The sequence below is a fragment of the Phyllostomus discolor genome, chromosome 10 (assembly GCF_004126475.2).
Source record: "Phyllostomus discolor isolate MPI-MPIP mPhyDis1 chromosome 10, mPhyDis1.pri.v3, whole genome shotgun sequence".
NCBI lineage: Eukaryota > Metazoa > Chordata > Mammalia > Chiroptera > Phyllostomidae > Phyllostomus > Phyllostomus discolor.
In genome coordinates, this window is record NC_040912.2 from 908,142 (window position 1) to 921,937 (window position 13,796).

The 13,796-nt window shown below is 54.6% G+C and overlaps 1 protein-coding gene across 1 annotated transcript in view; it reads left to right on the top strand.

Moving 5' to 3' along the window:
• The first annotated feature begins 1,102 nt into the window (after positions 1-1,102).
• The window catches only part of ABCA13 (ATP binding cassette subfamily A member 13), a 75,273-nt gene continuing 62,579 nt past the window's right edge, over positions 1,103-13,796 (top strand). The window contains 1 exon segment of the mRNA XM_036010419.1: positions 1,103-1,602. Within this exon segment, the coding sequence (XP_035866312.1) occupies positions 1,534-1,602 (69 nt within the window). The 5' untranslated portion in view covers positions 1,103-1,533.

Sequence of the window (13,796 nt, forward strand, 5' to 3'; positions counted from 1 at the left end):
GTGTTGGCAGGCTCCCAGCGCAGCCCCTGAAAGCCGCTGTTCAGTGATGGCTCCCCGGGGCGGGGCAGAAGCACTGTTGCTTTTACAAACACCCGTGGGCTTCTGAGTGAGCCTCCCTTTCCCTTCAGAGACTGCCGTTGAACAGTCACTTCAACCTCTTGCTCTGTTAGTTTTAGGACCTTCGTCATCTTGCCATTTGCACCTGCTGATTATCTTATACTTGGATTCATATCAGTCCGTATTTCCGGTTCTTTGTTCTAAAAGACCAATTGGCCCAAGGTGAAGGCAAATAAAAAATAAAATAAAATAAAAATAAAAATATAAAAAATAAAATAAAATAAAACAAATAAAAAAATAAAAATAAAATAATAAAAAATAAAAATAATAGAAAAATAAAATAAAAACGTGCCCGCGCAAACGTACGTTTCCCCGGGCCTCTCCTGCACCCGCCACGCGGATGCCATCCCAGGTGCAGTGTGGCCTGGACCCGGGGGAAGCGAGAGAAGGGCCGCCCCGCCCGGCCCTTCCAGGAGCCCGGGCTGGCCGTCGGCCCCCAGCAGCGCCCGGGACCGCTGCTGTTGGGAAACGCGCACGCGCTGGAACAGGCTCTGCACTCGGACTCACTGGGCCTTTCCAGCCGTGCAGCTGACACCGGAGTTGGGGCCCACTGCGGGCGGCTGGCCAACAGCTGCCTCCCCAGAGCTGGGCGTGAACCCGCAGGGGCAGCCCTGAGTCCCGCCGCCCACGCGACTTTGCGCTTGTGCCTCTGGTTCGGCCGCCGTTTGCTCCCACGTCAGGAGCAGGCTCTCCGGCTTTCGGAGTAAAGAGAAATCACACTTTATGTCTCACCTGGAGGAACACAATCAACTCATGGGGGGGGGGCGTGAGAACTGGATTCCGGCCTCGGAGGGTCGGGAGGGGCCGACAGCACGACCCTCTTCCCCGCCCACCTCTCCAGCCGGGGGCTCCTCCGCGCGATGCGGCTGCGCGGCTGTGCCCTTCCGCTCTCTGCTCCCGGGTCCCAGCCCTTGGGGGAAAGGGGTGAGGAGGGGGTATGGACGGGGGTGGTGAGACAGCACAGCGACCTTGAACTTGAGACCCTGCCCCCATCCACCCCGACCAACACTGCTTCTATCTCCTTTCCATCAATCTGCCCACGCAGGGTCTCCCAGCGCTGAGGGTCCTGGAGAGGGAGGAGGAATCCCACCCAATTAGCATCAAGGGAGCGGGGCTCAGGGCCGCGGGAAGGTGAGCTCGCACCGGGTGCACGCGCCAGCCTCAGCCAGGCGTGTTCCTGCGCTGCGGGAGAGGCCGGCGGGCTGCTTCCCACGACCCGCCCTCCCAACCCCGCGCAGCGTGAAAGGTGAGACTCTCAGCAGAGGGCGCAGCAGGGGGGACACCCGATGCGCCTCCCGCGGCGCCGGTAATCCGTCTGCAGCCACTCCCTGTCGCTGGGACTCACTGAAGCGCACGGCCGGCCTGGGCGCGCGGATATAAACCTGGGCTCCTGTTTCCCCACCCAGAGAGAGGGACATGGGGCCAGCCGGGCGCCAGCTCGCAGCCCTGCTCTGGAAGAACTGGCTGTGCAGACTCAGGAACCCGGTGAGTGACGGCCGCCGGTTCCCGGGGTCCTCAGGGCGGGACCTCAGGGCTGTCGGGCGCCCCCACCCTGCAGGGAAGGGGCGGCCGGGTCAGAGCAAGTGACGGACCTGCCCCCAGGGCCGAGGTGGCTGAGCCACGGGGCCAGCGGAGCAGCATCTTGTCGGAAAAGGGCTGATTTAGGGAAACTGCCCCAGAAGGTGGGATTTCAGATGTGGTCGGCGTGTCGGGCCTCTTGTGAAAACTAAGCTGCTGAGTCCGCTGGTCGAAGGGACAAGCCGTGGAGTGGACACACGGCCGGCCGGCCCCAACGCTGGAGGCTGCAGGGCCGGCCCCGGAGGTGGCGTGGCCTGGGGGCTCAGCGTCCCTCTTTCACGTCAGATCCTTGGGGCTAATTTGCCTCCTTCCGGAGCTCTGTCCAAGCGGCGGCAAGGCTGGCTCTCCCGGGTGGGCGGGGACGGCCCTGACCAGACGCGGGCCAGCACTGCCCGAGGACCCCGTGAGCCTGCGTCCCGACCATGCGGGAGTCGATGGCTCTCAGGGGACGGTCCAGCCTCTGTTTCCCAGGCTGCGGCCTTGAGATGAGCCCCTGAGAAGGCCACGTTGAGCAGAAAGAGGTCTGCCCGGCGTGTTCCCAGTGTCTGACTCAAGGCCCACACTCAGCACCCTGGGCCGGGGCTGCCTGCCTCGTTCTTCCGTGTGAAGAACTTCTGTGACCCTGCACTGAATTCCGTTCAGCTGAATGCTCACATCCAAAGTCTTCTTCCCTCCTCCAGATAAGGTCCACGTTAAAGATGTTCACCTTCTCACGGGAGGGCGTCCGGCTTCGCACGAGGGCAGGGGGAAACCTCCAAGTTTCCAGGCGGGAGCTGAGGAGTGAGACCGACGCTCTGATGCCGGGGACACTGGTGTCTGGGGCGCGTGGCAGGGAGCTCACCCGCTTTCCCCTGAGAGGCAGCTGCAGGTGGGGGTCAGGCCCAGCTCCCCAGGGACGGCGCTCGCTGCTCTTGTTCATCCGCACACTCAAAGCTCAGCAGCAGCCCAGCCTCCCCTTCACGGAGGGGAGTGGTGTCAACATTTCCACAATCATTCGTGCTGCGAAGATAAGCGTGCGCACTGGAAGTGTTTCATCCATCGCCTCTTTGCTCACCACGCATCTGTGGGGCGATCCCGCCCCCTGCCCCCCTTGGCCTGACCGTGTCTTTCCCATGTATCGCCTCACGCTGCAGGCCGACAGGCTTGTCCGTTCCCTCCGGAGCTCCCGTGACGTTGTCAGGTCCCGGAGAGCAGGGCGTTCATTCCCATCCGTCCGCCCGCGTCATCTCCAGCCCCCAGCCCCCAGCCCTGCGCCTGGCACGTAATGGCTGTTCAACAAGTGTGTGTGGACGAGCGGGGGAGGGGAAGCGAGCTTCGTGGCGTCTTGGCTCCGTGCCAGGTGCTGGGTGTGCCCTGACCCCTGCCCTCCAGGAGCTGTGGCTGGGGCCAGGGGCTCATTCCACGAGCCCACGGGGACAGGTCTGCAGGTGTCCGTGCACCATGGGCGGTGGCATTTGCACAAGGGGGTTCGCTGCAGCACTGCCCAGAGCAGCGAGGGGCGAACTGGTGGGGTTCAGTGTGCAGAGTGGCAGCCGGCCCTGAAGCCCCCCCACCCCCACCCTGGCTCTGCCCCTGCTGGTTCTCGGGGCAGCAGGTTTCCCTCTGAAACATTCGTTTCTTCAACCACAGCCGACCTGTTAGTTTCAGGTGTACAGCTGGCAGTTGGACGCCTACGTACCTCACACAGGGATGCCTGGGCAGACCCGGTGCCCTCCTGGCCCTGCACATGGTCACCACACTGGTACGGGGTCTGTTCCCTGTGCTGGACTTCACACCCCTGACCAGTTGTGCGATCAGGCAGTGCGTGCCTGCGAATCCCTTTCCCCTGGTCTTCCTCCCGGGAAAATGAGATTGTGTGTGAGGACTGGGTTAGTGCCTGTCCCGTTCTGGCTGCAGGGCCTGCACGTGCATGGGGCCCATTTTCTGGAGACGGTGGGGACAGTGTCCTCTGACTCAGGTGGGAGACAGCAGTGCCCCAGCGTGTGAGGGCAGCGCCCCCAGCAGGGCGCCTCTGGTCGTGCTCCCTCTGCTGGGCTGGCAGGGGGCCCTGGACGCCCTGTGGACAGGCAGCACTGAGGCCAGGCCCCTCTGGCCACCGTCCTTGAACTGACCTATTTTTCCAGCTTCCTTCAGTTCTCCAGTGATAATTCCCAGATTCTTTGTTTGGCACAGCAGCTTCCTGGCTGTGGCAATGGGGCACAGACTGGGGTAAGCAACCTGACCCAGTGCTGGAATGGGCTCAAATCAATGTGTATGTCGTGACTGAGAAATGGGCACTCTTTGTAGGAGAAGCACACTATTGAAAAAAAAACTAGTCTGTTTTATATTCTAACAACTTCTTTGTTTTATTACATTTTATTTTTTTAAAAGAGAGTTTTATTTATTTTTTGAGAGAGGGGAAGGGAAGCAGAAAGAGAGGGAGAGAAACATTAATGTGTGGTTGCCTCTCCAGCACCCCCTACTGGGGACCTGGCCCACAACCCAGGCATGTGCTCTGACTGGGAATTGAACCTGCAACTCTTTGGTTCACAGGCCGGCACTCAACTGAGCCACACCAGCCAGGGCTATGTTTTATCCTGATAGTACCCCTAAAAACATGGTATGATGGAAACCTCAAACAGCACAACAGAACAGCACAGGATGGATGGAGAGTATCCATCCCACTGCCTTCACGCTCAGCTTTACAAGTTGTTGAAATGCCACTCTCCTTGGAAACAATTAGTGTGGAGAGAAGAATCTTCCCCCAGCTCTTTTAATACGGCATTTTTTGCGTCTCGATTTTTATTTGTTGCATACACAGCGCTGGAACAGTAAGGGAAGCCTCGAAGACTGTCAGAAATGCCATCGTCCCCGTGCGTCTGTTACAGCAGTGCTCCTTGTCACCAGACATATGGAATGCACTGTTTTTACGTAGATAAAACCCTAGCTTTTCGCTCCTTTTTCACGGAACGTTGAAGCCCAGCACTGGGAAGGTGCGCATGGCAGTCCTGCATCGGGTTCGGTTGCCTGGTGCATCGGGGCACGTGCAAGGACTAGGGGGCCGGCCCCGAGGTCGCGCGCGCGCACGGGCCCTTCCCAGGTCTCCCTGCGGTGAAGAGCGTGTTCAGGTGGGAGACCGCCCCTTCACCAGCGTGGTTGCTGTGGGATGCATTTCCAGGGGGTGGGCTTCTGGTCGCGGGTCTGGACACCTGCGGGGGGGGCAGGGCGGGGCAGGGCTGGGGCAGGTAAGTGCCTGCTGACAGCGCCCCCTGGAGCGTCCCGAGGGCAGTGTCGGAGCAACCTCGCCCACGCTGGCCCTGAGCCCTGATCCCGCGGGACCTCCTAGTGGGTTCACTTGGCGTCCTTTCTAACTGAAGCCTGATTTGTCCTTTCTCCTTTGGACAATCTCATAACGACAACAAAAGAGAAAATACTGTAAGAGAAAAAAAGTGGATTCTTTAATTTAACAAATTAATAACGAAAAGAAAGAGTAACAGAGAGGAAAGCTACAGCATAGCACCTGGTGCTCAGCGCTCTCCCGGTTCTGCAGCGGTGTTCTGGGTTCGACATCGGAGAGAGGCCGGCTCACGGCCTGGACCCCGGGGAGGGCCCCGGCCCCCACCTGCGCCTCTCCCACCGCGGAGCAGTGACCGCTCTCTGCCCTCTGCCTGCAGTCTCCTACCTACCTGCTCCCCTGCCTGCCTCTGGGCCCTGTGGCCGCTGCCCGGCCCCACCCCCATTTGGACAGGGCTCTGATTCCTTCCTCCACCGGCATTTTGGGTCTGGTGAAGTTTTACTGAGGACCTGGACTAGTGAAGGGGGTTGGGGCTGAGTTTAAGCTCATTATCCAAAAACCGTGAGGTCCTCTCGCAGCCGTGGGTTGGAGTGGGCTGAAGGAAACAGGACACCGCTCCTGGGCACCATCATCCTACGAACAGCCTTCCATGGACGCCGTCTCGTTCCCCACATGAGAACCACCACCTTCTCTTGCTGAGGGGCCCCATGCGTGGCGCCCTGGGCACCTGCTCCCAGACAGACACAGACACAGCCGGCCGGGTCTTCACCAGGGCTTCCCCTTCCAAGGGCTCCCAGGAAGCCCCCAAGGCCATCTGAGCTCCACTCTGCTGGGCTCTCCACTCACACGAAGTCAAGTTCAAACCCCACCCCCTCCTACTAGCGAGCGCCCAGTAAACCCGCGCCACTCAGGATGCATCTTACACTTCGTGCCTGCCTCCGACCGGGCATTGAGAGTGTTGGCAAAGGGGTTACGGGAATAATGACCTGTCACTGGTTTTATGGATGAAAAAGGTTAGAAATAAAGCCGCCGACATGGAATCTCAGGCTAAAAGGGGTGACCCGGACTTGTTCACCAAGTTCCTGGAATTGCATCTCAACCAGCAGGACTTAGACTTCTCATCCAATCGCAGCTGTGCAGCCATAACCTCAGCATCTTCACTGACCAATCAGAGCAGCTTCATTGTGACTAATTAGTAACGTGTGCTTTTTGACCAATCAAACTGAGGATTTGGAGTCCTCATTTGCATGAGAGCAGACCAATCAGGGCCAGGGGTGGGGCCATCTGTCTATAAAGCCAGCTCCCCACTGGCTCCGGGAGCGCACGAGTTCTCTTCCCGTGAAGGGGGAGCGTGGCGCTTCCCCGCGGGAGCTGCTGAAACTGTCTCGCGGGAGTGGAGCTGAGTGGGGCAGAGCCGCACCGCCCGAGGGTCCTCCCTCGCTGCCTGCTGGTCCGCAGCTGCGCCGCATCACCGCCGAGCTGTTTACGGCAAAGTTTCCTTCTTCACCGCATCCCGAACTGGGGATGCCTGTTGGCACTGAGTTGGCGCCAGTGGCCGTTGGTGGACATGCTGTGTGACACACTGTGTAATGCTGGGCAGGCTGGGAGCGCCACAGGCTCGGAATCGTTTCTAAATAGTAACGTGGCTGAGCCTGGAGGCAACATGAATCGTTCTTTGTCTCTATCAGTCACGCTACCCGACCCCGCTTCTTTCCAGAAGTCAGGGACAAGTCATGGGAAGTCACCTGGTGTGTCCAGTGCTCCGTTCTCCCTGACTCTGTGCTTGTGTTTTGCACATTCAGTGCGTGTGCAACGGAACAGGAAGTTTCCTTTAGTTTTTTAAGTTAATTATTATTATTATTTTTTTTAGAGAGGGAAGGGAGGGAGAAAGAGAGAGAGAAACATCACTGTGCGGTTGCTGGGGGCCGTAGCCTGCAACCCAGGCATGTCCCCTGACTGGGAATTGAACTTGCGACATTTTGGTTCACAGCCTGTGCTCAATCCACTGAGCTACACCAGCCAGGGCAGCTTCCTTTAATTTTATATTTTGAGGGGCTAGTGTGAGAATACTTTAAAAATATGCACTGTCTCTTGTATAAATGGGCCATCAAATTCTTTTCCAAGTTCATAATTAGAGGCCTGGTGGTTTTTCGCTTGCTGTTTGGCTATGAAGACCTTGCTCCATGTATTGGATGTATTTCCCCAGTTGATTTTTTTGTTTCCTTATTTTTATTCCAATTTGATTTATGAATTATAAAGATGGGTGAAGAATAATCTTATAACATCACCTTTGCCTTTTCTTTGAACTATATCTTTTATAATTTCAGAACTGCAGAAATTATACTGCGTTCATCTGTAGGCTTGAAAATATTCCACTCTCTCCTAGTTTTTCAAGAATTAATTTAGTCTGTTGTGGACCTCCACCCGCGCAGACCACGGTTTGGAGGACCTGTGCGTCTTTACCTTCTGCAAAAGCCTGAGGTCAGGTGGCCTGGCCCCATCGTCGTGCCCTTCCTGCCCGTGTGCGCCAGCTCTTCCGTTGCACGCGTTGGCACACCGCTGAGCCTGTGTTCACACCCTGCGTGCCGTCTCATTGGTCTGCGTTTCTGGTCTGCCCCGGCTTCGAGTTTCTAGAGCGCTGTCCTTTTGCAACACATTCTGGTTCTTCGCAGGGTTGTAGGTGTCCATAGCTCTTCTTTTTTCTTCATGGTTTTCTCTGTTTTCAGGATACATTTGCTCACCAACTATGTCTTAGTATCATTTCGAATTAAAACATTATTCCAGGTGGCGTTTGGGTTAGGACGGTTCTTGCCGTGAATGGGGCGCTCACCAGCAGTCACCGCGAGTGGCCTCTCGTCCCCGTGGACCGAGAGTTCTGCCCCTGGACGTGGGTGTCCTCGCCTTCTCACCTTTGGGGACCTTGGCCTCCTTCCCGCTGGCGCCTTCTGCGTGCACTGGACTTCGCTACAGCAGGAGACAGCGGCAGTCGCTGTTGTCATGCGCATTTCAGGCGCCTCCCCAACTGTCTCTCTGGGGAAGTCCGTCGGGTTGGAATCTCGGGGTGGACGAGTCTGCGCGGGCACAACGTCAGACGCATTGCTCCCCGACTTCCAGAGAGGCTGCGCCGGCGTGCGTGCGTTCCCTACCGGAGCCCCCCGGACCTGGGTGGTTGGCCTGCTCGTCTCCCGTGGGTCCTTCGGAGGAAAGTTACCCCTCTCTCATCTCGTAACTCACTTCCGAGCCTCCTGCCGGGCCTGGAAAGGGTCGGTGTGCAGTGAGGGTTTAGCGAGTGCACGTTGAAAGAACAACAATCGTTCTTCAACACAAGGTTAAAAAAAGAACGAGAGTAAGGAAGGAACGTTTATCGACGTCCTCCTCTCGGTACCAAAGCTACTCCGCAGCCCACCTAAGGGTCTGCGCACGGTCCCGCTGGGGAGGGGCCGAGGACTGCGACGCGCCCCCCTCGGAGCCCCGTGGTGTCGTCGACTGTGCCAGTGGCTGCGGTTGGGTTCCGACTCCTGTTTGTTTGACCCCCTTCCCACTTTCCCTGCGGTGTCTCATGGCACAGACCTCATGATACGCTGGGAAAGTCCCCTCTTCCGGGAGGCCGGTGCCCACGGTGCCCCACAGGACACAATGGCATGTCACGCTCCCCGCGAAGCCCTTTGTTCCCAGGGTCCAGGGCCTCGGCCTAATTACAGGGTTTCCTCCTGCTTCCTGGAGGCTCCAGTCCAGCACCCGGCTTGTCCTTCTCTCCCAGACGGTGAGGCCTCCAGGCAGCTCCTCCCTCCATTTACAGTCTTGTTGTTTTGCACCGAACGTTTTATTCTTTGCGGTTTTCAGTTGTAACCAAAACCACTTGTTCCCTGAGCAATTGGAGAATTAAGAAATGGGTTTAAACCCTGGGTGATGCTTTGTTCAAGCCGATGGGAATTCGCTTACCTAATCCGGACGCCTGAGATTCAGCCCACGTTCCAGCACAAGCTCGCTCAAGGGTGTGGGACAAACTGTGTCCCCGGTCTCCAGTGTGTGAGCGGCTCCTCACCGGTCGTTGGGGATGGAGGGATGCAGGGATGGAGGGACGGAGGGATGGATGAGCAGGGCCTGCAAACGCAGCACGCAGAGCTGTGTGGATGCGGCTGAGGACAGCTCTGGGTGTTCTCAGGTCCGCATCGGGAGAAGGGCCTGACGGGCGCCCTGCACCCTCTCCTTTCACCAGCAGCACCCCCCCCCCCCCCCCCGGCGAGGACCACCCCCAGCGCCTGACACTCGCTGCACGCTTACGATGAGTAACTGAGCGAGCACCCTCATATTTCTCGCTCCAGCACACCACCATTTGTTGCACCATTCTCCACCACCCCCACCTTTTCTTTTTGCGTGACTTGCAATTTTTTTTTCATTCACAAGTAATACCATTGTAGGCTGTCTTGAGCAGACCTTTTAAGAGTTCACCTTCTCAACAAATATTTGGTGGAATTTTTTTTAAAGATTTTATTTTTAGAGAGGGAAGGGAGGGAGATAGAGAGAAACATCAATGTGCGTTTGCTGGGTGTCATGGCCTGTAACCCAGGCATGTGCCCTGACTGGGAATCAAACCTGCGACATTTTGGTTCCCAGCCCATGCCCAATCCACTGAGCTACGCCAGCCAGGGTTTCGGTGGAATATTTTTTGTAGCATAAAACTAGTCTACACAGTAAATCAACATGGCTCACTTATTCCATGGTGGGTGAATGGCTGAGGCACAGAATCAGTAACCGTCAGCTCTGCTGGCACCACCGGGCTACTCTCTAGATGTCCCATTGATACTGTGCTGGCGGTTCCGTGGGTTGAAACACACTCTTCAGGTCTGTGGCTGATCTTCCCCATTTTTAAGTTAACATTTTATTATTTTAAATGATGATTTTAAATTAAGTTTATGGGGGTGACATTGGTTGACATGATGATATAGGTTTCAGGGGTACATTTCTGTGGTACATGGTCTGTCTGTTGCAGTGTGTGCATCATCCAAAGACAAGTCATCTTCTGTCGCCGTACATTTGACCCCTTTACCCTCTACCCGGCACTGCCCCCCAGCCCAGCCCTCTTCTCTCTGGTAACCACCACCCTGTTGTCTGTGAATATGAGTGAAATCCTATGGTTCTTAACTTTTTCTGACTGACGCATTTCACTGAGCACGATATTCTTGAGGTCCATCCGTGTTGTCACAAATGACGGTGTTTCATCTTTTCTGACGGCTGAGTGGTGTTCCACGGGATTTATAGACCACATCTCCTTTACCCAGCCCTCTATGTAAGGGCACTTCCATTATTTCTACGTCTTGGCTACTGTGAATAATCGTGCAATGAACATAGGGGTGCATATGTCTTTGTGAATAAATGTTTTCGGTTGTTTTCAGGTAGAGCCCCACGAGAGGGACTGATGGGTCATAGGGCAAACCTATTCTTAACTTTTTGAGGACCCTCATACTGGTTTCCACAGTGGCTGTACCAGTCTGCTTTCCCACCAGCACTGAATGAGGGCTCCTTTTCTCCGCCTCCTCTCCACCACTTGTTACTACCTGTGCTGTTGCTGCTAGTCATTCTGACTGCTGTGAGGTGGTATCTCACTGGGGTTTTGATTTGCATTTCCCCAATAGCTAGTGAGATTGAGCATCTTTTCATAAATCTGTTGGCCATTTGTATGTCTTCTTGGGAGAGGTGTCTGTTCAGGTCCTCTGTCCATTTTTAAATTGGATTGTTTGGCGTTGAGTTGTATGAGTTCTTTAAATATTTTGGATGTTAACTGTAGGGGGTGGGGGCTCCGCCTGCAGGCCCCTCCCAGCCGCCACGGATGAGAATAAGTCCACCAAGACATGATCTGCTTGGGGAGGAAAGATGGCTGATCTCTCACAGGAGAAGGGCCAGGAGCCTGTTCCTCACTGGGCTTTCCTTGGGTTCGGTCTGCACAGGAACGCAGGTGAAGCTCATCAGTCACTGTCAGGCAGTGAGGACCAAACGGCAGATAGCATACAGAGAACTACGAGGGCTTATTCTGAATCACGGTCAGATAGCTACAGGGCTACAAAACTTCGGGAAACAAACTCATTTCCTGCTTGGATCCTTATCATTTAATTGAGGACATTCTTAGCAAAGCAGGTTTCACAGGATTTTATGCATTCTTTCTTAGGCCTGATCACCCAGGGAGCCCGCCCTTTCCAGCACAGGCCTGCACTGCCCTCTGTCGTTGTTTCAGGCTTAAGTCAGGTAAGGGAGGTAAGGCAGCCAAGAGATTAGGGGACTTCTTGCAGACAGAGGGAGGACTCAGGCTATGTCAAAGCCGAGGGTGAGGGTCCATCACCCTCTTTCTTCACAGCCCCCCAAGTCCTTCCTTCCCTGAGGCCCCCCGCTGTGATCGTGCCTGTCTTAGGTCATCCCCCCCTTGGGGAATCTTACCCGTCATGGGCTAACTGGTCATGCACTGGGGGCCAGGCAGGGTGAAGTGAAAGGGGCAGAGGTGGCGCCCCTGCCAGGGAGACAAGCTTTGTCTCCTTAGTGGCTTATGGTCTGAAGGTCACTCACTCAGCCTTAGCCTCGGGGGGTTACAGCTCCTGAAAGCAGGCAGGGCGGCTCCCAACAGTTAACCCCTCGTCAGAGATGTTGTTTGCAAATATCTTCTCCCATGTGGTTGGCCGAAGTTTTGTCTTGTTGGCACTTCCTTTTGCTGTGCGGAGACTTTTTAGTTGCATATAGTCCCATTCATTTGTTTTTGCCTCTACTGCCCTTGCCTTTGGGGTCCAATTCATTAAATCTTCTCTAACACAGGGGCCATAACTTTGTAATTATGAAATTTGTTGCTTCAGATCTTGTATTTAAATCTTTGTTCCATTTTGAATTAATTTTTGTGTGTGGGGACAAATTGTGGTCTAGTTTTATTTTTCGCTTCTGGCTTTCCCACTTTTAAAATAGCTTTTCCGAAGACCAGAGAGCTTCATATGGCTTCATTTTTTTTGTGGTTTATGGTTTTTTGTGTCTTATTTAAGACAAACAAAACGTGCTCTATGTTTTCTTCAAAACATTATTCTAAGGTTTTATTTTTTCACATTTGGAGTTCCATGTCTGGTGATCGGCGGTAAGGGCCCCATCCCTCTGTGCCTCCCCTGACCCCTCCCACTGCGAGGATAACTGATTGCGTGGCGCATCTCGTGGAATGGCAGGTTTCTCCCTGGATCCGTGGACCCCGCCTTTTCCTACACCGAGATTCCAAACGTGCAGACCTCTGCTCTGGGCCGCTCTGCCAGCCCTCGGGCCAGGGTCCATGTTGTGAACTCACCGCACGCACACTGTCCTGCGTGCGACGGTGGGGTAGAAAGCTCTGATGTGCACGAGGGTGGGCTCTTCCAGCGGTTTGTGCAGGCTGTCTCGTGTGTCTTCTTTTGACGTTTCTCCTCCCAAATACAGCCTAGGACCAGCTCATTAAATCTGACGACAACCACAGCGAAATCAAAACAGAACCAATGAGAACCTTTTGGCATTCCATTGGAGCTGTGTTGATATGATAGGTCAGTTTCTTATGCATTAAGTATTTGTCCACTCATTGATTTAGGTGTTTATATTGGTGCTTTTCAACGAAGCTTCATAATTTTCTCATAATGGCACATATGGTGGTTAGATTCCCACTCCGGCCGGGTGCTTTCTACTTGTTGTTGATCATATAAATGGTGTTTTTCTTTAAAAACACATGTTCTTACTGATTCTGGTTGGTGTAGGAAATTACTGTGTGACAGGTATTGGATTCCTCTCTGATGAGAGTGAATTTGGAATTTACTTTGTGTAGTTGTATCAGCCATCGCTTCATGCATTTTGAGGATGTTCATTACGCATTTGAGCGCATAAATGACCACGTCCTCCTGCGGCCCCACTCCTCCCGTTATGTGGTGGTCCTGTCAAATCTGGTAACGATCTTTGCCTTGGACGCTGTTGTCTGATGTTATCACAGCTAATTCGTACACCGTTTGCCTGGTGCGTCTCCTTCTTCTCTTCACTTTCGACCGGTCTGTGCCCGTATGTTGGTTCTGGTTGTTCAAAAGTTTTCTGTCTACCCTCATTCTTGAGAGGGGAGTTTTCTCGGTGCACAGCTCTAGACTGACGGAATTTTCCCAAGTCGTCTAAAGACAGTTAATCATCTTCTGGGTCTTTTCTATTGACGGTCCTGGGTAAGTCTGGTTCTTCCTTTGAGGCCGTGTGTCTGCACGTCTTGAATTGCTGCTGAGCTCTTCTCTCTGACTTGGTTGTGCTGATGTTTTCAACGTGGATCTAGGTTTCCTGGTAAATGTTCTATTCGTCAATGACGTTGTGTCTTTTGTATGTTCTGGAAAAGTCTCAGCCATTAGTTATTTAAATGTCCTCTTGCCTGCTCTCTCTCTGTTCCGCTTCAGGGGCACTTTCTCCTTCCTTCTGTTTGATGAGTTTTCTTTGTTCCAGTCACTCCCCTGCCTCGGCCCTTCGGAGCACTACCACCTGCAGAGCAACAACCCTGCACGCTTCCTTCCAGCAGGACTTCCCTTCCGTTTCTGCCGGCCTGGTCCTGGGGCTGGCCTTCCTGGGTTTCAGATCCTGCCCCTGTCATTTTGGCTGGATGTCATCGCCAGGCGTTTTCCATCTCAGGGTTCGTGGTTAATACGGTGTCTGTATTCTCTTATGACTGAGGCTACGTGGGTGTTGGTTTTTACCCCAGGGCCGTCTTGCCTGGGGTTGTATTCATCACACTCTCTTTGTCGCAGACCTTTGTAAATACTGGCGTGTTGGCATCCGGCACCGAACATTCGAGGCTGTGTTGGAGGCCGGACCG